The 25344-nt window shown below is 35.6% G+C and overlaps 3 protein-coding genes across 6 annotated transcripts; 1 reads left to right on the plus strand and 2 right to left on the minus strand.

Annotated features, from left to right (window-relative positions):
* Nucleotides 1-284: 284 nt before the first annotated feature.
* On the minus strand, nucleotides 285-1142 carry LOC126708183 (uncharacterized). Its single transcript, XM_050407990.1, has one exon. It carries the CDS (start codon nucleotides 1140-1142, stop codon nucleotides 285-287), a length of 858 nt encoding a protein of 285 aa, XP_050263947.1.
* Nucleotides 1143-5759: 4617 nt separating this feature from the next.
* On the plus strand, nucleotides 5760-10665 carry LOC126708951 (dnaJ protein ERDJ3B). Its single transcript, XM_050408982.1, has 10 exons — nucleotides 5760-6140; nucleotides 6235-6383; nucleotides 6495-6624; nucleotides 7563-7674; nucleotides 8129-8245; nucleotides 8443-8529; nucleotides 8976-9035; nucleotides 9115-9192; nucleotides 10056-10127; nucleotides 10237-10665. The coding sequence occupies exons 1-10, from the start codon at nucleotides 6067-6069 to the stop codon at nucleotides 10393-10395; spliced, it is 1038 nt and encodes a 345-aa protein (XP_050264939.1). The 5' UTR covers nucleotides 5760-6066; the 3' UTR covers nucleotides 10396-10665.
* Nucleotides 10666-11095: 430 nt separating this feature from the next.
* On the minus strand, nucleotides 11096-24868 carry LOC126709289 (transcription initiation factor TFIID subunit 13-like). 4 transcript variants are annotated; one of them, XM_050409474.1, is made up of 6 exons: nucleotides 24734-24868; nucleotides 24066-24168; nucleotides 23935-23972; nucleotides 22878-22937; nucleotides 22702-22788; nucleotides 11096-11428 (listed from the first exon to the last, which is right to left on the minus strand). In XM_050409474.1, exons 2-6 carry the CDS (start codon nucleotides 24166-24168, stop codon nucleotides 11300-11302), a joined length of 417 nt encoding a protein of 138 aa, XP_050265431.1. In that variant the 5' UTR covers nucleotides 24734-24868; the 3' UTR covers nucleotides 11096-11299. The 4 variants fall into 4 exon arrangements, with proteins under 4 accessions (XP_050265431.1, XP_050265434.1, XP_050265430.1 ...); XM_050409477.1 differs by having other exon boundaries at nucleotides 22714-22788; nucleotides 24734-24867; XM_050409473.1 differs by lacking the exon at nucleotides 11096-11428 and adding an exon at nucleotides 21766-22174.
* Nucleotides 24869-25344: the final 476 nt, after the last annotated feature.

Consider the following 25344-nt stretch of genomic DNA (forward strand, 5'->3'; position numbering starts at 1 on the left):
CCTTGTCTTATAAGATTTTCAATTTGTTGTTTTAGATCGTAACATTTATCCGTGTCATGCCCATGGTCTCTATGGAAGCGACAATACTTGTTCCTGTTGCGCTTATTAGGATCTCCCTTCATTTTCTTCGGCCATTTCAAGGAAGGGTCGTCCTTGATTTGCATAAGGACCTGTTTGAGCAGTGTGTTCAGTGGCGTGTATTGTTGACTCCGTGCTGAAGGACCAGCCCTCTTACCATCCCAGTCTTTTTTATCTTCCGTCCGTCCCTTTTTTGGACGAGGGCGTTACTCGGAGTGGCGCATGGGGTTTGCTTCCATTCTTTCAGCTCTCTTCCTCTTCTTGGCTATAATCGCATCTTTTGCATTCATAAAGTTCTGGGCTAAATGGACGAGTTCAGCCATGGATTGAGGCTCCTTCTCATAAAGTTTATGGATGAACAAATCAGAATTAACCCCATTATGAAAGGCCACCAATAGTAGCTTATCATCCACCTCGTCCACTGTCAGGGCTTCCCTGTTGAAACGAGTGATAAAGGACTGCAGGCTTTCATTCTCCCCCTGTTCTATGGTCAACAGGCTGGACGAAGAATGCTTGTGTCTCTGTCCCCCAATGAAGTTATTAATGAACAACTTGCTCAACTCTTTAAAAGAACTTACCAAATTCGGGGGTATTTTATTGAACCACACTCGTGCCCGACCTTTGAGGGTGGTAGGGAAGGCTTTATACATAATTTCATCTGGGACCCCCTGAAGGTGTATTGTAGTCTGAAAATTAGCAATGTGATCAAATGGGTTACACGCTCTATCATACGAATCCAAGGAAGGCATCTTGACTTTTGGAGGCAAGGGGTGACCATTGATGGAAGCTGTGAAAGGGGAATCTGTGCGGTGAACTAGATCCTTTACAGGATTTGTTCTTCTCATGTTCTCCCTCATCTCATCCATAACCTTCCTCATCTGGTTGATCTCTCTATCCAAGTGTGGCACCCTTCTTGATGTGGTGCCCCGTGATTGACTTTGAAGCACAGCACTTCTTCCATCTCCCTGGGTTTGGTCTTGTTCTTCCCCATATGCCTCATGTCGTTGCCTCCTAAGATGAATCTCCCTTGTCTGTTCTTGGTTCTGGCAAGTTAACTCTGTCATAGCGGCTGTCATGGATTGCACATGAACCGAGGATGGTTGCATGGCAGGCGCAGATTGACGATCGCGATGGGGATGGCTAGAAGCAACCCTAATTTCTTGATGGCCTGGGCTGGTAGCCTTCGATCTAGTCCAAACCATTGCAACCTTTTTGTCAGAGAAAGGAATTGTAGAACTCAATAAAGCCTAACAAAATAACTTTCCCATAGACAGCGCCAACTGATGAACACAAGGAAATCAGTAAGGCTGAATGTCTCGAGTGTTGATCTGTGTTGCTTGGAATATCTTGAAAAGATGAACACAAAGTCAGAGGAGGCCGGGGAAGACCGGCCAAGAATCCTCCGATGGTAAAGTTAGTATTTTTTGTAATTCCAATTTGTATGGAAAAATGTTTGAATGAATTACTTTCCCGTAGAAGAGCTCTTATATAGTGCTTGTCTGAGGCAATTACCTCTCCTACCATTGTGGAGTTCGGAGGATTCGAAGTTAACTTCCATAACCACCAAGGAAGTTACATTTTTGGGGTCTGACTTTCATAACCGTTTATTGGGGGAGTGGTTTGTAGCCTAACAGGAAAACAGGAACAGCTTCAACATGTTCAGGACGCAAGGAGTTCGTCCAATTGATGTTGTGGACGAATAAGCTTACCTTGGACGAGCAAGCCATATGCCACCCATCATTTCCTTAGGACGAGCCATATGAACGAGCTTAGGAGTTGGCGTTTTTTAGAACACCATCAATGGTAATGTTAGAAAAAATTAAATAAACCAAAAATTTTAATATTACATCATTGTAATATGCACCACATCAAAGGCACATCATAGTGAACCAAACGCTCCCTATATGTAATGTCAACAAATATGAAAAATTTTATGTTCCTAGACTTTTTTTTGGGTTAATTGTGTTTTCCCCTCTATTTATTATGCAATTTTAATATCCTTTAGGTTATAAATAATTTTAGTTCCTTGACATTTTCTTCGGTTGTCAAATCAGTTACTAAGGTTTATTTTTAAATTTAGTTTCTCATTTGTTAAAATGAGTCAATATGGTCCTTCTTCCAAATCAAATAGCAAGTGAAGCAATTTAAACCTTTTTTTATATATAAAAAAATAATGATACTCATCAAACACTAGGATAATGGCGCATCTCATGGATGTTTTCATTTAAATTTTAATACAAAAATGTTTAAATAATGTCATTTTCACACAAATTTGAAAGGAATGACTTTATTGTCTCATTATGGAATGGATACCATATGTTGAAACTTGAGATTTTATTGAATTTATCAAAAACAAAAAAAAAAAAAAAAAAAAAAAAAAAAAACAAAAAACAAAAAACAAAATTACAACTACACCACAATTAAAAGAGCAAACGCAATTTGTCATTTTTTTCCCCCTGACAATGCGGCCAGCCAATTCATATGGGCTTGGCAAAGCTAAAATAGTGGAAACTGGAAAGGCCTGAATTTTAGGGCCCTGTTCTGTTGTATTTGGGTCTTGGACCAAATGCAAAATTTGTACCTATTGCAAAACGAGACCAAATTACTTTTTTGTTGTCGTTTTTTGGGTTGGAGACTTCAATTTTCAAAGGTTACGGGGTCAAACATTTCTTGCCCCTATTGTCAAGTTATTAATCTAATATACATTTGAAGCCCAGTCTTTATTAGAAAATTATAAGAAATGGTTTGAACGACATTCCTTCAAATTGTTGGGCGGTAATTCTAAAAGTTATCCATGCATAATTTTCATCCCTTGACCCAATCAATAGTCATATACTATTGTTAAGATTCCATTTGTTTTGAGTTAAAAAAAAAAATAATCGTATATTTGGTGCAATTGAACTTGCTAATCAATGGAAAACCCTTTTTCAATTCCACAAAAAAATTATACTGATATTGCGTTTTGCGACTGTACTCTCTTCCTACCTCCATTCTCTTTATGACATTATCATTATCAATATATAAAAATAAAAACCATCCTCTTTATGGGTCATTACCACCTTCTCCACCCCTTCCCACTCCTCTATGCGACTGTCCCAAATTGCTTTGCCACTATTCCATTTTGGAATATTTCAAAATGAATTTCTCTTTGAAAAGTTAATAAGTATAAACATACCCCTCACTTTAATAATCCCTAAATGACAAGTTGTTATTTGTTTTAATTCGAACACATCACTAAAATTACTTTCTTATTCACAAAAAATAGCAAGTAACAATCTGTCAAAAAGGATTTGTTATGAAAATATTGTAAATGATATTTTATTAAAAAGTTAAATTTTCTAAATAGGCATAATAAAATGAGATGAAGAGAGTGGAGCAGAGTATCTTATATGTTATATCACTCACTATCAATTTAAAAAGAAAAAAAAAAGGATAAAATTTAGCTTCAAAACTTTTTTACGTTCTTAATACACATGTCAAATTTTGTGTCAATTGGATATTATTTACTATATTATTTATAGGTTGGGTTCAAGTTACACCTGGTGTAACTCAAAGTAATATTATACTACCCAATAACTTATTATTAAATTCATATTTTAAAAAATCAACTATTGGATTACATATTCTATATATTTTCAACATGCATGCCAATTTCCTTGCCAAACGGATATAATTAACCATTTGATCCATAAACTCATCTTTTATACATTATTTTAAATTACAAAAACTTAAATTTAAATAATTGATTGATGACATGACTATTGATTTCTAATCATCTTGAAATTTTGTAAGCATGGAGAATATACGAAGATAATGTAATCAAACGGTTGATTTTTAAAAATATAAATTCAATAATAAGTTATTGGGTAGTGTAGCATTGTTTAGAGTTACAACTTGAACCCAACTCATTATTTATAATCTTATATTTTATACATAATTTTAAATTACAAAAACTTACAATTTAAATAATTAATTGATAACATAGCTATTGATTTTTAATTTTTTTAAAAATTTGCAAGTATAGAGAATATAAGAAGATGATTATCTAATGGTAGATTTGTTAAAATTCACGTCCAATAAAATGTTGAAAAATATGGTTTTGCATCTCATACAAAACACACAACGGAAGCAACAATCACAGATCTACTTCATTCATAAGAGATAACATGTAACTTTAAATTCTAGAACAAAGAATAGAAAGCGTACGCTAATGCAGTGAAATTCAAAACCAAGACTTAAGAATACCTTTAATCTTCATCCCAATTCCACACAATGCCCAAGAAGTGTAGTCTTTCAATTAGTTTTTTTATACGTTGATTCTCAAAGAAAGTCCTTCTCCTTGTAGAGAAAAACTGTTTTCTTTTCTTTTTCATCATACGTACATACTAACTACCTTGGTAGTTACTTTATTTAATAATTCTTATTAAATAAAAACTGATTATCTAATTGGGTTAGCCTTTTGGGCCTACTCAAATGGGTTTTAATTTGTGGCTTGAGATGGGACCAAAGTGAACAAATAAGACTCTAGTTCCAATGAGTTTTGGGCTTTTCTGTCAACTCTTGACAAGTTCAAAGTTACCATTAATTATATTTAATACCACTATATAAATATAATTGCACTCTAGGCCTTATTAATAAATTATATCCCAAGACTCTAATGATATTATTTGACTTCTCTATGAAATATCTATAGTGAACAAAGTCATAATAAATTGTCACTTTATAAACAATTATTTTATTATTGAATACCCGGTTTAATCTTTTAGTTATTCACATTTATTGAAATCTATTTTCAATAAATATAAGTTTTAGTAACTCCTTACTAAAGTGAGCACCCTGAATAACCAATTTCCATTAAACTTATCTCAAGGGAATATTTTGTGTCTCTATAAAAAGATATTATGAATTTCATCTTAAGAATATGTGTTCCCTCAACACTACGTATAGTTACCTAACATACTGAGGTTTCGACCGTGAATATTAAATCTCACTCCTAATATATCAAAGTAACCTACATTTCATGATTGGGTTCACTATCCTCTCAGGATTGAGAGTCTATGAAATTAGAAGTCATGAGATTAATTATTCAGGTGACAGTTGTTGATTGAATAATTAATCTCACAGCGGTCTAGTTCAATATATCTTAACTCTTAAGACACATCAACACTTCAACTAAAAGTCTTCATTTTCATGATCAAGACAAACCATCTTAGTTGATGTGTTATAGTCTTCGCAAATGAAACGCCCAATTTCATCACCAACTACGAATTATATTTTGAGTTTATAAGGAACTTGTAATTTATATCTTCTGTGAATAAATCACATAAATCACATACAATACATCTCATGGATTATGATAATGTCTCATTAGTTCATAAATAATCTCATATAATTAAACAACTTAATTATTTATAACATGCCAATAAATTAGATTTTAGGGTATAAACCCCAACATAAAAAGATATTGAGTAACATTTTTGTCGCTAAACTTAAAAAAAAAAAGAAAAAAAAAATCCTTTAATAGAAAATGTTGGGCCAAACAATCCAAAGTGGGCGGAATCTGGGTTTGGGCTTTCCCAACCCCATCCCATACGTTCAAAATTCCAAACCACTTGACTCGCAGTCGTAGACCTCATTCGTGCCGTGAATTCCACGTCCGTTCTTTCTTTCATTCAGTTTCCAGGAAACCACAAACAAAAAAAGGAACCAGCCACGTGGCCAAAACTCATTGGCGGAAACACCCTTAAGCCCTCCCCTCATTGGCCAGTTTTAGCAAGAACACGTTGCAAATCGTAGTCACTACTAAACTAACCCCCAGTCAATTTTTTTGTTTTTTGATTTTTGAGTTTCAGAGAGTCTTCTGCGATTCCCATTTCCTTGGTCCCCAATTCCACACACACACACAGAGCCAATATTGTTCCTCGCCAAAAGATCTGAAACCACAAAAATCCCTAAACATTAATTAAAATTTTTGTTTGGTCCCTATCTATGGCGCATCGAAGAACAACAAAGCTCTTGTTCCTCCTTTGCTCTCTGTGCTACGCTCTCTCCGCCATTGCAGGGTAATCCTCTCTTTTTTTCTCTTTAAGTAACTACTATGAAATTATATGCAATGGTTGAAAATAATCTGATTTTGTTGGTTGATTTGGGGATTAGGAAGAGCTACTATGATGTACTGCAAGTGCCACGTGGCGCATCGGACGATCAGATCAAGAGGGCGTATAGGAAGCTAGCGCTCAAGTACCACCCGGACAAGAACCCAGGCAATGAGGAAGCTAATAAGCGATTTGCCGACATTAACAACGGTACTTTTTCTTCTTTTTTTTTTTTTTTAATTTTTTTTAATTACTAATCCTAATTGTGTTTTTTTGTTTAGTGCTTTTAATTAATGTATAGTTGATTAATTTAATGAATAGCGTACGAGGTGTTATCGGATAGCGAGAAGAGGAATATATATGATAGGTATGGAGAAGATGGACTGAAACAACACGCAGCTAGTGGTGGAGGCAGAGGTGGTGGAATGAATATGCAAGACATTTTTAGCCAGTAAGTCTTATTGAACTTGTTGTTTGAATCTTTGATTCATAAAAAGCTTTTGAGTTTGTGAGTTTTTACATTGTTGTAGTACAAAGTAGTTGCATTGGAAGACTGCCCTTAAAGAATGAAAAATTTCCCAAAATAAAAACAAAGGACTTGGAAAGTGTCATTTTCAAAAAATTAAGCAAAACATGGTATTCATGAAGTTGTGGACAAGGATCATGGCAGGAGATTGATGCTGTAGTGTAGTGTATTAATATGCTTTAAAAAAAAAAATATGTGACTTCAATGGTTATTGTTGGCTAGTATTTGATAGAAATACACATGAAAGAAATTAAGAAATGAATGAACTCAACTAGTGCTTACTTCCTCCGTTAAAATGGAGTGGAGGCTGAGTTCAGTCATGGAGATTAATGTATCTCTTTTTAAAGATATGCCAAGTCAGTCATGTAACAAGCCAAGAAGTGAGTACCATGTGGGAAGCTTGAGGGACCAACTCTGTTAGAGAAGTATAAAATTGAGTCACATCACATGGTATTCACTAATTGGCTTGTTATACAGTCAACTCTGTCGTAAGATATACTTTCTCAAGGTCATGGGTTTGAGACCCATTGGGGGTGTGTATTCTTACGTATAAAAAAAAAATGGAAGAATAAATAGACATGAAAGAATGACCCTCTTAGATTCCCATTGGCATCACATGATCCAAGAGTTACTACATTGTTCATTTTTGTTGTTAACTTATATGAGGAAGCTGTTATTGCACATGTATAAAGGGTCTTTGTGGTTTTGAAATTACATGCACGAGTGTAGTGAACAATCTGAATTGGGCAAGCAGATTGCTTTTCTTTGTTGTTTTAGTGATATCCTGTTTATCTTTTGTAGCCTGTGTGGCTGTGTCCACAATTTGCCTGTCTCTTTACTAAAGACTTGAAATTTTCTTCTAGGTTTTTTGGTGGAGGCCAAATGGAAGAGGAAGAGAGAATTGCGAAAGGCGATGATGTGATTGTTGAACTTGATGCAAGTTTGGAAGATCTGTACCTGGGAGGTTCAGTGAAGGTAAGATCATGTCTGGACATGTAATTTGAGGACATGCTTGCCTTTCTTTTTTTAAAGAAAAGGAAATCTTATGTAACATGTGCAATATTTCCAGAAATAGCAGGAAAGACTAGCACAAAGCAGCATGCATATTAGTCCCAAGAAATTCTAAATGGAAATCATTGAAGTACTAATTACTTTCCATTCCGGTCCTATCTGAGAAAATTAAAATGGAAATAATTGAACTATAGTCTGCCCCAATAATCAAGTACTTCATTTTTCTGCTGAGCTGTAGTTTAGTACCTATATTGTTTTGTCTAATTTCATATCTGCTAGCTGATGGAGAAAATAGAATAACATGCATGTGTTCTGAGTCTTCTTACAAGCTTCTATCAACAGTACAACCCAATAATGATATTTTAATTGTTTAGATGATTGCTTTCTTCTTTATGTGACCTTTGCGTGGGATTATCAGGTTTGGAGAGAGAAAAACATTTTAAAGCCTGCCCCGGGCAAGAGACGCTGTAACTGTAGAAATGAGGTTTATCACAAGCAGATTGGTCCAGGGATGTTCCAACAGATGACCGAGCAGGTATATAATGCCATTGATGCCCTTTTTTCTTTTTCTTTTATGGTGGTGGAGGATGCCTTTGTGTAGCTTCAAATTATAGTCCATACACTGCAGTGGCATGATCAGTTGTGCTATTTTATTCCGTTTCCACCTCTTTGTTAACCAATATCTCTTGGATGCTATTCCTATTTTATTACATGTTTCACATGCCCTTTCAGGTCTGTGAACAGTGCCCAAATGTCAAATATGAACGGGAGGGATACTTCGTCACTGTTGATATTGAGAAAGGGATGCAGGATGGGCAAGTAAGCTTTTTGTATTTCATAGTGGATATTGTTTTCTTTGTTTGTGACATAACAGTGTTATACTTATCCTCTTCTTGTTTTCATGTATATGCCTTTATCTTGCCAAAGACTGAATCCCATATTTTTGTGATTGTGGACATGTTTCACATCATTATGTTTGAATTGAAAGAATCAGTCAAAAGCAGGGTGCCTTTGCCCTTTAACCTATCAAGGTGTTTCAGTACTGTAGTGATGTAAAGGTTCTTCTTTATTTCAAAAAGAAAAGGGAAACTGGGGTGGGGTGGGGTAGGGGGGGGAGGAGGGGGGGGGGGGGGGGGGGTGTTGTGGGGAACTCAATTGCCATCTGGAGTAGAGAATATTTGCTGTATAAGGGTGCACTCAATGGGAAATATTTGTAAATGTAATATTTCTTGATTTTCAGAAAAATAATTATATGCTTTTCACAGGAGGTTGTATTTTATGAAGATGGTGAGCCTATAATAGATGGAGAAGCTGGAGATTTAAAGGTTAGTTCTTTAACATTGGTTTAGTGATTGGTCTTCAGGATCTACTATCTACTGACAATAAACACCACGTTTTGGGCAGTTTCGTATCCGCACAGCACCCCATGATCGGTTCAGACGGGAAGGCAATGACTTGCACGCTACTATCACTATTACACTGGTAATGAGCACTTAAATTAAGCTCTGTGCATATTAATAGCTCTAGTTATGGGTTCATTTTGCTCTTAATACTCGTGGTTGAAGTTGGATCAACATGTTAAGGTTTGAGCTTTTTCTTGATATATGATAATTAAAAAAGCACCATAAGGGACACAAGTGGTAGTTATGGAAGAGAAATACCCAAAAAGCAAAAACTAGCATCTAAAGCTCAAGACAAAGAAAAACAAATTCAAAAAAGAGTAGTAGTAGCCGCTGTTCAATCATAAAAAGATCTCAAGAACAAAAGATAATATTTCAGATTGGAGTGTTGGACCATAGATGAAAGGAAGCCAAAAAAAAAAAAAAAAGGGAGGAGAGGAGGGGTGGGGGAGATGTTCTGTTAGGCTTACTGAGCCAAGAGAACACAAATGATGCAAGTAGATTTTAGAGGAACTCTGATATGAGTTCTAGGAATGTTTTTGCCTTTTACAATATGTGTGGGAATTTTTTAAAAGAATGGAATGGATAATTCAAAAAAATAAAAAGAATGGAACATGGTGTATTTTTTTCTAGAGTGATTGGGAGTTTATAAAAGGAGGAAAGAACAGGGAATTTTTTTTTTTTTTTTTAGTTTTCTCTCGCAGTCATTCCATTTCTTCCTTTTAAACTTCCAAAAAGGAGAGAATTGATGCAATATTCTTAAAAAATGTCTTTCAATCCATTCCATTCATTTCTCTCTTCCCAGACGGATGAGGTTTATAGCTAGTCTGAGCAAATATCAGACATTTGTATATGCATTTCAATTTTCATCCTTTCTTCAACTTTATCCTCTTGAAACCAAAGTGCTTGTTTTCATGTGGTGTTGATTTTCTGAACCCTCTCCAGGTTCAAGCTTTGGTTGGTTTTGAGAAGACAATCAAACATCTTGATGACCGTTTGGTGGACATCGGCACAAAGGTAAGGAAATATCCTCTAGCTTTGTTTTGTATCACTAAGATCGGTGGCTGACTGGGTGAAAGAAATTATTAGGAGAAACTTAACTGACATCACTGTCTTTACTTCACAGGGAATTACTAAGCCAAAGGAAGTGAGAAAGTTCAAAGGGGAGGGGATGCCATTGCATTTTAGCACAAAGAAAGGGGATCTTTATGTCCAATTTGAGGTTCTATTCCCAACCTCTCTAACAGAGGACCAGAAAACACAGATTAAGGCAGTTCTTGGTTAGGGTATAGGTGAAATGTTTTTGTTTGGGTTCGAAATTGTACCCATTGTAACATGAGGATGTTCTTATAGAGAATTCAACGAACCCTGAGGTTTCTCCTTTTCTTTTTTTAACTCTCTCTCTCTTCATTTAAGTAGTATTTTTCTAAGGTGTTTTAGCTGTAATCATTTTGAAGCCACTTGGATAATATTTTTTCCTCATTGGCGGTCTAGTTTCTCCCATGTTTAAGGAGAACTACAATAGAAATTGAAGAGTATTAAATTTACTGATAAATATTTCATATTCATTAAATTTGGTTCTCTTTTGCAAATATAGATACAAATGCTGGGAGTCATTAATCATTATACACCTTTTTCTTTTGAGTAATATTACATTCACAACAAATTTTAGATGGCAAACTAATGTTAGTTTTAATCTAAACCTACTACTAAAATTACTTATTAGCCCTCCACTAAAAGCCATAAGTTTTGTTGGTTTGCGTTTAAAAACTTCTACATGTCACATTAATCACTTGAAAATATTTTACTTTACTAAATTTTGATAGAGGCATTGAGAAAACTTAAGATAAAAAGGAAAAATACTAGTTCTGTCAATGTAATGGAGTATAGAGACAAGGAAACAACAAATCTTGTCAGAAATTGTCTTCATTACACAGTGCAGTTGGAAACAAGACAATTGTTCAATGGTATCTTCTTAGCCTAAATGCATTAGAAGGGTCTTAACAACAGTTTCTTATTTACACCACCACAAAGTTACAACAGGTATGCATCAGTTCTAGCAAGGAAAAAAAAAAAAAAAGCATGCATCAGTGCTAGCCCAAAATATACATATATATGCCTCAATACAAAAGTAACCACAAATGTTAGATGATTGAAACACTGGCATACTACTCTATCTAGTATCTACGCTAGTTTTCTTCATCTGCCTCAAAAACCTTCCTCAGCTTCTCTTCATCTGACTCAAAAACCTTTCTTGCTTGTTTCAGCTCCTCGTTCATAGACAGCAACTCTGTACAGCGGTTAAGTTTTGGCAAATCCTGCAGGATCAAAGTGCAACATTGGCATTTGTTTACTATTTACTAACCAATAAAAAACAAATATAGAGCAATAAAATGTTGCAGCAGTGGATATCCCGCATCTATAAAGAAAAGGCAAAAAAATAAGAAAGGCCTGACTAATAGACATAAAGACAGAATAGCTACTATAGCTAATATCAGATGGATCCAGAAAAAAAAAAAAAAAAATATATATATATATATATATATTACAACTGTGACAGATCACTATTCACCTGCGACAGATTATTATCACTATTCACTAACACACGTGAATAGCTTCCAGACAGATATAGACAGATGTTCATAAGTCACTACTGTTCTCTAACATGCGTGAAAAGAGACTTGATAGATTCCCAGACAGACTACTGCTCATCAATAGTAATATTCTACAAGTTTCCATCGACAGATTAACTTGAGTTAACTTTACTAACTCAGGTTACTTTTGAAGACTTACCATGATTCATTCCATCTATAAAATTCCAGAAAGAAGATAGCCCTCTCTCCCTCTCCCTTAGAAAGACTCTTGTAATTCTTCATCTCTTGTAATCCTGTAACCCTTTACTAACTCAAGTTACTTTTGAAAACTTACCATAATAAAATAGATGATAAAGAAGAAAACAGCAAAATAGATATATTCAAAATAAGTTAAAATAGAATATAGAATATGAAAACAGAAACTAGTAAAATCTTACTTGAATAAAAACTTCTGTCTTTGATTAAAACTAAAAACGTCTGTCTTTGATACAAGTTTTGAAAATAAAACTCTGTCTGAAGAGTTACAAGATTACAAAGTAAAATCTATCTTTGAAACTAAAAAGTTACAAGATTCTGTCCGAAGGGAAGGGTTACAGAATTACAAGAGAGGAAGGATTACAAGAGTCCTTCTAAGGGAGAGAGGGCTATCTTCTTTCTGGAATTTGGACCTGAGAATTGAATTTTAATTTTGAACCTTAAGTTTTTGGATCTTGAAATTGGACCCTATCTTCTGTCTTCGGAGTCTGTCCTTTTATAGATGAAATGAACCATGGTAAGTCTTCAAAAGTAACTTGAGTTAATAAAGTTAACTCATGTTAATTTTTTGGTGGAAACTTGTAAAATACTATTGACGAACAATAGTCTTTTCATAAAGTCACTTCTAATGAATCTGTCTGGGAATCTGTCAGAGTACTATTCACGAGTGCAAATGAATAGTGATCTGTCAAAAATATCTATCTGCTTTTCTGAATCTGTCTAGGTGGTCTGTCTGAAAGTTATTGACTCATTCTTGGTGAATAGTTATCTATCATAATTATCTTTGAAGAGAGTGAGCTATTGATCTGTCGTTCTATTTTGTTTGTCATATGTCATAAGGATCTTGAGAGTCTTGAAATGCTTCTGAGTGAGTCCTGTAGTTTGGAGAGGAGGATTCCATTATTGTGTCATCTTCATCATTCGAAATTTGTGATGCAGCTTCAAGTAGTTGTTTCTTAAGCTGTCTTCTGTCTGAGATGGAGGCAAGTTGGCACTGGACTTGACTTTTTTCTAGAAGGAAATTAGAAGTTTCTGTCGGGGAGGAAGAGGTCTTTTTCTGTAATTCTTGACAAATATGATCAAAACTAAACTTATTCCACCATTTTAATTTTAATTTTCTGGTAAGTATGGGGAAAGGATACTGGGGATGTCTTTCTATCTTGTATTCCCATCTAATGATCCATGGGAGATCTGGAAACCTGTAAAAGAATTGCAAAAGATGTGGGAAATTCTTAAGATGCGGTATGTCTGGTTCTTTCTTGAAAGTCTCATAGGCTTTTAAGAGATCAGGAGGAAGAATCATAGCTCCAGGACCATAGGAATTCCACCAGTCAATGAACCATCTTGGTATCATTATGTCTTTCTTTCTGTACATATCAAAACGGAACAACCAAGTATGTTTGTAAATATTATTTTGGAGTAGAAGGAACCTATTCCAAGCTTCTATATAATCATAATGATTATAAAACTGAGGGTTAAAGAGTTGGGAAAAGTTCTTAGTGATCCAGGGTTGTGCTTTTCATTGGGAGGGGGTGAGGATCTATTTTATGACTACTTTAGAGTAGCCAATTCTGTTTGGGTTTTGGGAGCAAGGCATATGTGTTACTAGGATTAAGTCTATATCAACTAAAATAAACTCATAAAACTTCCGGTTCTTTAAAGTTTCTGTCTTAGGGTGTTCCCATCTAGGGGGTATGAGCCGTCTGACTAGGGAGAGGGTATTTGTCATGTGTTGGTATTCTAGTTCAATCCAAAGAATAAAATTCCAGGAATCTTTTGGGAGTTCAATACTGTGGTCTTCTTTTGGGGCTTGGGCTTCCTGAAAGGTAGATGATCTGTACTTTGGTTGGTTAGAGGGAGAGGCTAAAGGGGGAAAAGAAGATGCAACTATGCTAAATGGTTTTTTTAAGGGAGGAGTTAAGGGAGTTGAGGGCGAGGCATATGTCTGTTTGGTTGTTGGAGTGGGGCTTGGGGAAAGTGGTTCAAAGGGGTTTGGGCTACATGTTAATGGGGATCTTTCTCGAGGTCTGTTCAAAGAAAAAGTAGGTGAAGTGAAAGAGGGACAAGGGAGAAATCTGCTAGGGGGAATTGGAGAAGTAGCATAAGATTGTCTGGTTTTGGGTTTTGGGGAGTTGCTCTTATCTGCAGGGGAACTCATCTTCCCTGTAGGAATTCAAGGGTTAGCAAATCAGGAATCGAATTAGTTTCTGCTTTAATATATTCAATATCAAAGTTAAAAACACTTAAAATAGCCTGCCATCTAGCAAAACTCTGTTTGGAAACAAGATTTTGAACATCTTTCCGTAAAACTTCTTTAGCACTTTTACAATTAACTCGAATTAAAAACTTTTGATTAAAAAGATCATTTTGAAATTTTGAAACACATAATATAATAGATAAAATTTATTTCTTAATAGTGTTGTAATTCTGCTGGGTAGCTGACCAGGAGCCAGAATGAAATCTAACAATCTGTTCTTTGGCATCATTTTTTGCTACTTGTTTTAGAATTCCACCATAACCTCTGTCAGAAGCATCTATCTCAACAATTTTAAAAGTATTGGGGGAAGGAATAACAATACAAGGGAGTTGCTTAACATATATTTTTTTATCTGTCTGATTATCATAATATGTCTGTCTATCTGTCCATGAAGGAGGATTCTTTTTTAGCCTTTTATACAAGGGTTTGCATATCTTTCTTAATCCTTGAAAGTAATCTGAAACATAATTTAGGCTGCCAAGAAATCTCTGTAACTAGTTTTTATCTTTTATTTCATCTGGGAATTTATCTGCAAATTGAATGGCTCTGTCAATTAGGCTCAAGGTTCCCTTATAAATATTATGACCTAAAAATTGGATTTTATCTTGAAATAAATTTATCTTAGTGGCTGAGACAACTAATCCATTATGTTTAATGACTTTGAGAAATATATCTAAGTGTTTCCAATGGTCACCGATTGATTTAGAAAAAATTAAGACATCATCTATATAAACAATTGAAAAATCTGTAAAAAGTGTAAATATATCCTTCATTATGTTTTGAAATTCACTAGGTGCATTTTTTAAACCAAAAGGCATGACATTCCACTCATAATGACCAAAAGGAACTATAAAGGCAGTTTTATATCTGTCTTTTTCATCTATCTATATCTGCCAAAATTCACTTTTCATATCAAATTTGGAAAATATGGTTGTTTCATGAAGTCTGTCAAGTAAATCTTTCTTATTGGGAATAAGATATCTTATCCATTGTAATGCTTTATTTAAAGATTTATAATTTATAACTAATCTTGGAACTCCTCGTTCCAATTCTGCTTGTTTATTAACATAAAAAGCAGCACAGCTCCAAGGAGACTTGCTTTTTCTGATTAAACCTTTAATTAAAAGATCTTCAATTTCTTTTTTACAGTGTTCTAATAATTCATTGTTCATTTGTATAGGTCTAGTTTTAGTAGGTATCTGTAGGGTCCGATTTTTTTGATCCGGCCCAGGATGCGTGGGACTTTAGACTAGCGAGCCCGATACAATGAATTTGTAGAAAGTGAGCCAAAGAGCTAGGCTTTGGTGTATGGACAACAGTTTTCATGGTGTTTTACTCGACAGGATGAGATGGACTGAGTTCATCTGGGAGAATTGGTCCTTGGTACAGTTCCGGGAGCCCTTTCTGGTCCCTCTTGTGTGTTGGGGGGTCTTCGCCCCGCCTCCTCTGCTTCTCTTTACTCCCCTTTTATAGTAGTTTTCTTCCTTCTAAATGGGGTCCTTAGGGTAGGTACTTGTCCCATCAGCCCCTCCCTCCAGTTGTTGGGAGTGGTTGTAAGGACAAAGGAGTATGGCCGTGTCAGGCACAGGGCACTGAATGCAATAATGACAGCCTTTCCTTTAAACACTCTCGTTGTCCTTTTCTGCTTTAGTACTTTTCTCACTCCATAGGATGATAGGGAGTGTCACTACCGGTGGCAGGTTACCTCCTACATCCTCAACTACACTATGCCGAGGAGAGCTCTCCCCGTGGCCAAGGAAGGGCTTTTCCTCCTCGTGACTGAGGAGAGATTTTTCCCTTGGGCTGGGCCTTTGGTCCAATATAGACATCAACATGGTCCTAATGGTCTTTTACCCCCCCACAATAGCCCCTTAAAATCCTACTGTCCGGCTCCTCAGGCAGAGAGGAGGGTTTGGGTGACATCGGGCCTCCATCTCGGCTTGCCACGTCAGGCCTCCCACTAAAGGCCAGAGCCTCTTCGTTTGCCTAAGGCGCGTTTTAGGCTGTGAGACATTCTTTTAATCTATCCAAGCCGCGTCCCTGTCACTTCGGTATACGAGGCGTGCTTTAATGAGGGTCCCTTCACGAGGTGACATAAATTCAACGGTTGAAGATCACTTTGAAAATTGAGCGAGATTTATTTCGCCCATAATTCCTTTTTGGAGATTTGGGTGAATTGATTGCCACCAGGTTTGCCTCCTATATAAGAAGCACGGTGGGAGGTCATTCCCTTTATTTGTAGACCCTTTGAGTTTTTCAGATTCCTAACTCTCCAATTGTTCTCAAAATCCCCATTACCAGTGTGACTGAGCTTTAGGAGGTGGAATGGTCAAGGTTAGGGTGAGGGTGGAGGAACCACACCCTCTTCAGAAGCCTTGGGTATCTTCGAGATTCAAAATGGCCCGGTCGGGGCAAGGGAGACAAGGGCTCAAGACATTTCTTCTCCTCAATAAGGCAAGAAAGGAGCCTCTTCTTCCTTTAGCCAAAATCCGAAGCAAGTGGAGGTCGCATCAGATTTTTGGTGCGACAGCACTGGGACTTCCATCCGGTGCTGTGTGTTATGCACGTGAGGGCTTGGACTTCCCATCACCAGTACCATCCATGCTTGCTCGATTGCTGCTAGAACGATGCTTGCTCGATTACTGCTAGAGCAGCTATGGGGATTTGGCATCCCCGCTTCTTTCTCTCTTCCATCACTGGTGCCATCCAAGCTTGCCTAGTCACTGCTAGAGCAAGGTTGTGGACCAGGTGCCTCTGCTTCTTCTTCTCTTCCATCACTGGTGTCACCCAGGCTTGCTTAGTTGTTGCTAGAGCAAAATTGAAGGATCTATCATTCCCGTGTATTCCCCTTTTTTTTTATAGTTTGCTTATGACATAGGCTTATCTAAGCCCTTTTATGTACATTGTACTATCTCTTTATCTAATAAAAGATAATTTTATCGCATTTTATGTATCATTTCTTTTCTGTAATAATTATTTTGTGAATGGATGTGCTGGTGTCTTCTCTTTCGAACCGTACTTGGAACCGATGCTCTTGTCGGTAAAGAGTTACTACTTTAAGCTTATCGAAACCCACGGGCACAACAATGCCGACTTTAAATAGGTTAACTATATAGGACTAACCGGGATAACAGCCGCACATTCTGTATTGCGAACGGGGTGACTACCTGAGGACGTGTAATCTAAAATAGGTTGTCCGAGGAGGCCGTTGGGTACTAGGGTTGTTTTCCGCGTTTCCAATGATATTCGTATTTTTAACTTGTTTTAGGTGTCTAGTCCGAGGACCGAGACATGACTATACCTGGTCTAAACACTTAGAAAGGCACCATTATGTGTTAGTTCTCATAAGGCAGGGGGGCCGAGGACCATACAAGACCTCCATTCCGCCTAGGACTTAGGTTTTTCTTGAAGTTGCTAGTTTCCCCATAGGTTTGAGTCCGAGGACCATGCAAGACTTTGGTTCTATCTAGCACTTGGGCTCTTGGAGTGTTTAGTTTCCCTATAAGTTTGAGTCCGAGGACCATGCAAGACCTTGGTTCTGTCTAGCACTTGACCGTTAAAGTGTCTAATTTCCCCATAGGTTTAAGTTTGAAGACCATGCAAGATCTTGGTTCTATCTAGCATTTGGCCGTTAGAGTGCCTAGTTTCCCCATAGGTTTGAGTCCGAGGACCATGCAAGACCTTGGTTTTGTCTAGCACTTCAAAATATTCCGGTTTAGCCCTCGGCTTCTATGTTGTAGGGAACTTAACGAACCGGAATATTAGGGGTCTCAAGAGTTAGCCCCTTGACAAGTGCATGAGGGCGCATATCTGACGTCCGAAGCCCCTTTGAACTGCGTTGCCTAGCGGTCCTCCCCCCGTAGTGAGCACTTCGAAGCATGACCCAAAACGGATGGGGGCTTTCGCGCAGCTTGCACCACTGCCAAAATGATCCTCTCGAGGGATTCTTGTTGATAGGAGCTTAACCGTGACTAACCGTCATATTCGCCAACGCGCAAGCTCTCCCCACAAACGGCGCCAATTGGAGGGTCCGATTTTTCTAATCCGGCCCAAGATGCGTGAGACTTTAGACCAGCGAGCCCGGTACAATGAATTTGTAGAAAGTGGGCCAAAGAGCTAGGCTTTGGTGTATGGACAAAGTTGTCATGGTGTTTTACTCGACAGGATGAGATGGACTGAGTTCATCTGGGAGAATTGGTCCTCGATACAGTTTCGGGAGCCCTTTCTGGTCCCTCTTGTGTGTTGGGGGGTCTTCGCCCCGCCTCCTCTGCTTCTCTTTACTCCCCTTTTATAGTAGTTTTCTTACTTCTGAATGGGGTCCCTAGGGTAAGTACTTGTCCCATCAGCCCCTCCCTCCAGTTGTTGGGAGTGGTTGTAAGGATAGAGGAGTATGGCCGTGTCAGGCACAGGGCACTGAATGCAATAATGGCAGCCTTTCCTTTAAACACTCTTGTTGTCCTTTTCTGCTTTAGTACTTTTCCCGCTCCGTGGGATGATAGGGAGTGTCACTACCGGTAGCAGGTTACCTCCTCCATCCTTGGCTACACTGTGCCGAGGAAGGCTCTCCCCGTGGCCAAGGAAGGGCTTTTCCTCCTCGCGACCGAGGAGGGATTTTTCCCTTGGGCTGGGCCTTTGGTCCAATATAGACATCGACATAGTCCTAATGGTCTTTTACCCCCCATAGTATCTGTCATTCATTAAAGTCTTTTTCATAAGGTAATTGTACTATATGTCGGTGCCTATGACAAAAAGCAGTAGGGAGATTAGAACAGATTTTTGTCTCAATCTATTGTTTGAATACTTTTATTTTATGATTCAATATGGGATCTGTCAATTGATCAGCAATTCTTTCATATATTATTTCTAACTTTAATGATAATAAATGTTTGTTTTTCCTGTAAATTATTTCTCTATCAATTTCTTTTATTATAGAAGTATTATCTAATGAATAGATTTCTTTCGAGATCAGTGGTAAAATGAATTTAAAAAGTATGTCTTTTCCTAACAGATTAGTTTTAATTCCTTCGTTTGTTGTTAAGAAGGGATAAAGTAAGGCCATAAAGGGATTTCCTAAAATAATTTTAAAAGAAAGGTCTTTAATTAAAACAAAAATAGTTTCAAAACATATTCCATCGTTGCATATGTGAACATTAGATATTTTGTAATTAATTATGAGCTTTTCTCCATTAGCCTGAGTTAATCTTTGAGATGATTTTTCATAATACTTGAAAGGTATTAGTCTTTCTTGTATACAATTCATGTCAGCGCCTGAGTCTATTAAAGCAATTTCTGTCAAAGAAAACTCGTTATTAATTACTAAAGTGATTTTCGTATGCCATTTTTGAAAAATTACCCTGTCAATTAAATTCAAGAAATTCTGTCTATTGTGATCATCTTTTTCTAATAGGGGGTGTGTGGGTCTATCATGGGTTTAGACAATTCTTTCAAAATTATTATTTCTACAATTTTTTGTTCATCCATGTTTGTCGAATTATCTTCTTTAATTTCTTGTTTTACTATTTTTGCTTCTGTCATTAAATCTTGTAGAGTTACTAGTTTTATATCTTCTCCATCTTGTTTCTTTTTCTTTGTCTTTTCTTTCTTATCTTTTTCTTTCTTTTTCTTAACTTTTTCTTCTTTTCCACATTCCGTAACATGGTGTCTATATTTTCTACACTTAATACAAGCACTAGGTATGTCTATAGAATCTTTCAATTTTAGTAAATAGTCTTTTTTATCTTTTAGGTGACTAGGTACGTTGTCTATCAATTTCACTATTATGTCTTTTTGTTTCCTTTTTCTTTTATTGACTTTGAGTGGGTTAGTTGATCTTAATTCTGTCTTTTTCTTAACTTGATCTATCTCTTTTTGATTAACATTAAATATTTCCATCAATTCATTTATTATGTCTTTCTCAAAATCTAATTTACTGATTTGTTTAATAATTTTATTATGTTTGTCACGTTATTTTTTAGTATGTCCATATTCTTTACATTTATGACAAATAGTATTTCTAATATGTCTGTCATTTTTCTCATTATCTGATGTCTCAATAATATCTAAAACTGCTACATCTCTTTCTATCTCTTTTTTCTCTAAGGGTAAATTTAAAATTTCTATCTTTTTAATTAATTCTACTAAACCATTCTTGGGTATGTGTCATGGATCTTTCAATAGATTTTAGTCTTTCATCAATTTCTTCCTTTAAACTATTTATTTTTTTGGAACTATTATCTTTCTCTTCTTTGTTGACTACTTTTTCTAAACTATTACTATTATGTCTTTCCTTTTCTATCTCTTTTCTTGACATGTGTCTTTCTTATTCTATGTCTCTTTCTATTGTAACTTCTTACGTAGATTTTCTATATCATTTTGTCTTTTAATTTTTTCTAATATCTCTTTTACTATGCCTTTTCTTATCATTCTTTTTACTGTGTCTTCCTCAATTATGTCTAGCCTCTTCTTTTATTTTATTTCCATAGCATTCTTTCCTTTATCTTCTATATGTGTTGCTCTTTCCATTATTAGGCCATCTTTCTTATTATTACTCTTTTGTCTTTCTATGTCATCCTTTTATTGTTTTTATTTCCATAGCACTACTTTCTTTCTTTTCAGTCAGAGTTGCCTCTAGTGTCTTCAAATCTTCTTTCTCAAAGTCTTTTTTATTGTCTTTATATGTTATAGCTATAGGTCTTTCGGTTGTTTTTAGTTCTTTATCATTTTTTCTACTATTATTTATATGCCAGTTTTCTATTGCACTATTCCTTTCATTATGCCAATTATCTGTCATGGTTTTTGTTAACGGTGATCTATAATGAGGTCCAAATTCTCTTTCTTTTTCTAGAGGTGAATTTAAAGTTTTCATTCTTTCAAAGAGATCCAAAAAACTATCACTCTTTCTTTCTACCCTAGTGTAAGTAATGGATAATATTTTGGAATAATAGATCACCTTCAAAAATGTACCTATTGTAACATGAGGATGTTCTTATAGAGAATTCAACGAACCCTGAGGTTTCTCCTTTTCTTTTTTTTAACTCTCTCTCTCTTCATTTAAGTAGTATTTTTCTAAGGTGTTTTAGCTGTCATCATTTTGAAGCCACCTGGATAATATTTTTTCCTCATTGGTGGTCTAGTTTCTCCCATGTTTAAGGAGAACTACAATAGAAATTGAAGAGTATTAAATCACTGATAAATATTTCATATTTATTAAATTTGGTTATCTTTTGCAAATATAGATACAAATGCTGGAAGTCATTAATCATTGCACACCTTTTTCTTTTGAGTAATGTTACATTCACAACAAATTTTAGATGGCAAACTAATGCTAGTTCTAATCTAAATCTACTACTAAAATTACTTATTTGCCCTCCACTAAAAGCCATAGGTTTTGGTGGTTTGTGTTTAAAAACTTTTACATGTCACATCAATCACCTGAAAATATTTTACTTAACTAAATTTTGATAGAAGCATTGAGAAAACTTAAGACAAAAAGGAAAAATACTAGTTCTGTCGATGTAATGGAGTATAGAGACAAGGAAACAACAAATCCTGTCAGAAATTGTCTTCATTACACAGTGCAGTTGGAAACAAGACAATTGTTCAATGGTATCTGCTTAGCCTAACTGCATTAGAAGGGTCTTAACAACAGTTTCTTATTTACACCACCACAAAGTTACAACAGGTATGCATCAGTTCTAGCAAGGAAAAAAAAAAAAAAGAAGCATGCATCAGTGCTAGCCTAAAATATACATATATATGCCTCAATACAAAAGTAACAACAAACGTTAGCTGATTGAAACACTGGCATGCTACTCTATCTAGTATCTACGCTAGTTTTCTTCATCTGCCTCAAAAACCTTCCTCAGCTTCTCTTCATCTGACTCAAAAACCTTTCTTGCTTGTTTCAGCTCCTCGTTCATAGACAGCAACTCTGTACAGCGGTTAAGTTTTGGCAAATCCTGCAGGATCAAAGTGCAACATTGGCATTTGTTTACCATTTACTAACCAATAAAAAACAAATATAGAGCAAGAAAATGTTGCAGCAGTGTATATCCCGCATCTATAAAGAAAAGGCAAAAAAAAAGGTTCAGAAGACAAAGTCAGAGGATATCGTTGAGAATTTTCACCAAATGCCATTTTAATTTCTAGCTAAAGAAAAGAGATAAATGGGGTGGAGGATGAAGTTAACTAAAGCTTTTCTCCTTAAATAGTACTAAAATGGAAAAAGGAGAGTAAAAGTGTTGTCGTGTAGGTTCTTTCTAAACACACAAAAGGAAATAAGATTCTGAAGTGTATGGGTGCTATTAGCCGAGGCACACAATGTGAAAAGTGTGTTGTACTATAAACATGATAGTAAAGTGAGCTTGCAAGATACTATGCCTTGAAAACAAAGGTAGCCATAAAGAACTTCGAGGTTAGTGATTTATATTTTTTTAAAGTAGCTTCTAGGTCAGAGGAATGAAGTTTTTTTGGTGAAAATGGTTACTAATTGAGGAACCTTGCGTATCAGATACAGGAAATCTTCAACTGATATCTTTCCCCTCTTTGATCCAATATCTTGGGCTTTATGCACCTGCAGAAACGTTAAAGATGTTGACATAAACCTACCATGAGTGTCATCATACTTAAGAGTAAATAGGGAGTACCAAAAGAAGTACTTACCAAATCTGTGATATACTCCACAACAATGTCCTCCACAAGTGCCACACTTTCTGGAAGCGGCTGATAATGCAATAAAAAATATACAAAACCACGTATAAATTGAATACTATAAATCATCACACTTTTCATTCTTTGTAATCAAAGAATTTCATTTCAATAATATTGCACGTAATACATAAGACTTTTTGTTTATTTTATTTATTGCAGTTAGTAAAAACAAGAAGAGGTTGGCACCTAAAACAGGAAAAGGTAGGGAACCTTTTTGTTCAATGAGGCATAGATAACAATAGCAGAACACCTTCAATAATCAAGTAGTGCAGGAATGAGGTGGATGCAATTGCATATAAAGCCTAATGCAGATGAGTTTGCGTAGGCCTCGTCTAGTGGTTTTAGCTCGTTGTGGACCCAATAACGCACAAGACACTGCTAAAAGCTTTGCTACAGGTACAAAATGTGGTGAATCATGCAGATTTTGCTTTCAATCACATATGTAAACCTCCAAAAAATGTAAAAGCCAGTTTCTTTATCTTCCCTTATATAATTTCAACTATGGTATTAATATATATTATCATGATTCTTGCCATTTGTTGTGGGAGTCTGCTTCCCAAAATCAAAAGGCCAACTCTAAGCATATCAATATCTTAGTGAAAAATGTAACCGTAGCAATTAAAATCAACCTCCGAGATGCTTCTGTGGGGTAAGTTATAAGACGTTTGAAAAGTACTGGGTTTACACAAATGGATAAACTGATCATAATTTGAGCTAATGTAAATCAAGTTCGTTTTCTTAACTTGAGAATTAATATAATATGCCTAAGACCAGTTTACAACAATCACCACTGCTAATGACAAATATGGCACTTCCATTATGATGTAGGCATCTTCACATATAAAACATTTGAATTTGTAACCAAATCCAAGAGTGCATTCCCAAACCCAAAATCTTAAATAAATTATTCCACCCACATCACATTCAAAAAATCGCAGCAGCAGCCAGATTACCAGTGTTGTTATAGTCCAAAAGCACAAAACATATACAATTAAACAGCACAACTTACATTAGGATCATCTCCAAAACCATACATCATATGCTGCACTGTAAAACCCAAAAAAGAATAATAATAATAAGGTCATAAAATAAAACTGTGCAATAAACCCAACAAAGCAAACCCATTTTTTGAATACTCACACTCTTTCTGAAAGACTCCACGTTTGCGCTTAAATGAAGTTTCTGAGGACTGCGATGACCCAGCCCTCGATTTCGAAGACGGTGCTGCAGAATTAGTGTTCATCTGTCACAACAATCAAATATCATTATAATCTACAATTAAGCACAATAATTTTATTTTATTTATTAATAATTTTAAGTGATTGACATGAAATATACTACTTCATAGAAATTTCATATGCTTTTAAATCACCAATTATCAAGCAAAGTTTCATTCAGGAATGGAGTTAGTGAGTTAGTCCATATAATACAATTATTTTATAATTCTTTATTAGAGTTTTAACCCTATGCAAAAAAATCAAGCTGATACTGTGTAACTTAGTTGGCTTTTTAAGTTTTTCTTTTTTTTTTTTCTTTCTGAAAACAATAACTTAACAAATCAAGAAAATTGAAATCTTAATTTTTTTTCCTCTATTTTCTTAGCTTCCAAACAAGTCTTCCCGGTTCTCAAACTACCTTAGTTCCTTCCTAAAACAAACACACACAAAACCCAAAACAGAATCGAAAATTAAAAAACAGAAAACTTAAAATGAATTTTAGTTGCTGGGTAGGAAAGTCTATTTCCTAATTTACTCTAAAAAAAAAAAAAAAAAAAAAAAAAAAAGGTGGTGGAGATGAAAAGAAATCACCTTTGTGAGGACGGCAGAGAAAAGTAAAGAGCTGTGTCCGCAGTCCGCGTGAGAACGAAATTACTAATGAGAGAAATCGGGGGAAAATAATTTAGCTAAAAATTACAAGTGTCACTTTTAACTTTATCTAAAAATTATGAGAAATAACTCTATCTAAAAACTAGCTTCAATACACGTGCTAGGTGCGTGCCATGATACTTTTTTTTTTCTTTTTCTTTTTTTTAGCTATATAATGTTTAAAAAGGGTCTAGCCTGTAGTCCCTGAATCTGTCCCGATACATGTGTCCATGTTGCAACATGTCTAATGGCCAGTGTCATTGGATACAAGCTCCACCTGTTTAAAAGTGAGATAAAGATAATATCTTCATTTTTAGAATATTTCTATAGGTGATTTAAAAAAAAAGTTATTTGTATGTGTGCTTAAAGTTTGAAATTTAAAATAAAAAGTGATTGTAAACACAAAATTTTCACAAAGTTTGAAAATCAAACAAATTGGAAAAGATGTCACAAATATATTTTTGTATTAATAAAGTACTGAGTACAATTTCTGTTTCTTTTTTTTTTTACAAAAAGTGCTCCTCTTATTCTATCTTCTTAATGGTCTTTACCCG

Source organism: Quercus robur, chromosome 12 (genome assembly GCF_932294415.1).
Source record: "Quercus robur chromosome 12, dhQueRobu3.1, whole genome shotgun sequence".
NCBI classification, from domain to species: domain Eukaryota; kingdom Viridiplantae; phylum Streptophyta; class Magnoliopsida; order Fagales; family Fagaceae; genus Quercus; species Quercus robur.

Excerpts from the sequence above, each read along its gene's own strand:
- LOC126709289 (XM_050409474.1), bottom strand. The coding sequence starts at position 24,168 with ATGAACACTAATTCTGCAGCACCGTCTTCGAAATCGAGGGCTGGGTCA. Across the intron at positions 23,973-24,065 it reads TGGAGTCTTTCAGAAAGAGT|TGCAGCATATGATGTATGGT; the intron begins GTGAGTATTCAA and ends TGGGTTTTACAG. Across the intron at positions 22,938-23,934 it reads GTTTTGGAGATGATCCTAAT|CCGCTTCCAGAAAGTGTGGC; the intron begins GTAAGTTGTGCT and ends TTGCATTATCAG.
- LOC126708951 (XM_050408982.1), top strand. The coding sequence starts at position 6,067 with ATGGCGCATCGAAGAACAACAAAGCTCTTGTTCCTCCTTTGCTCTCTG. Across the intron at positions 7,675-8,128 it reads ACCTGGGAGGTTCAGTGAAG|GTTTGGAGAGAGAAAAACAT; the intron begins GTAAGATCATGT and ends TGGGATTATCAG. Across the intron at positions 8,246-8,442 it reads TCCAACAGATGACCGAGCAG|GTCTGTGAACAGTGCCCAAA; the intron begins GTATATAATGCC and ends ATGCCCTTTCAG.
- LOC126708183 (XM_050407990.1), bottom strand. The coding sequence starts at position 1,142 with ATGACAGAGTTAACTTGCCAGAACCAAGAACAGACAAGGGAGATTCAT.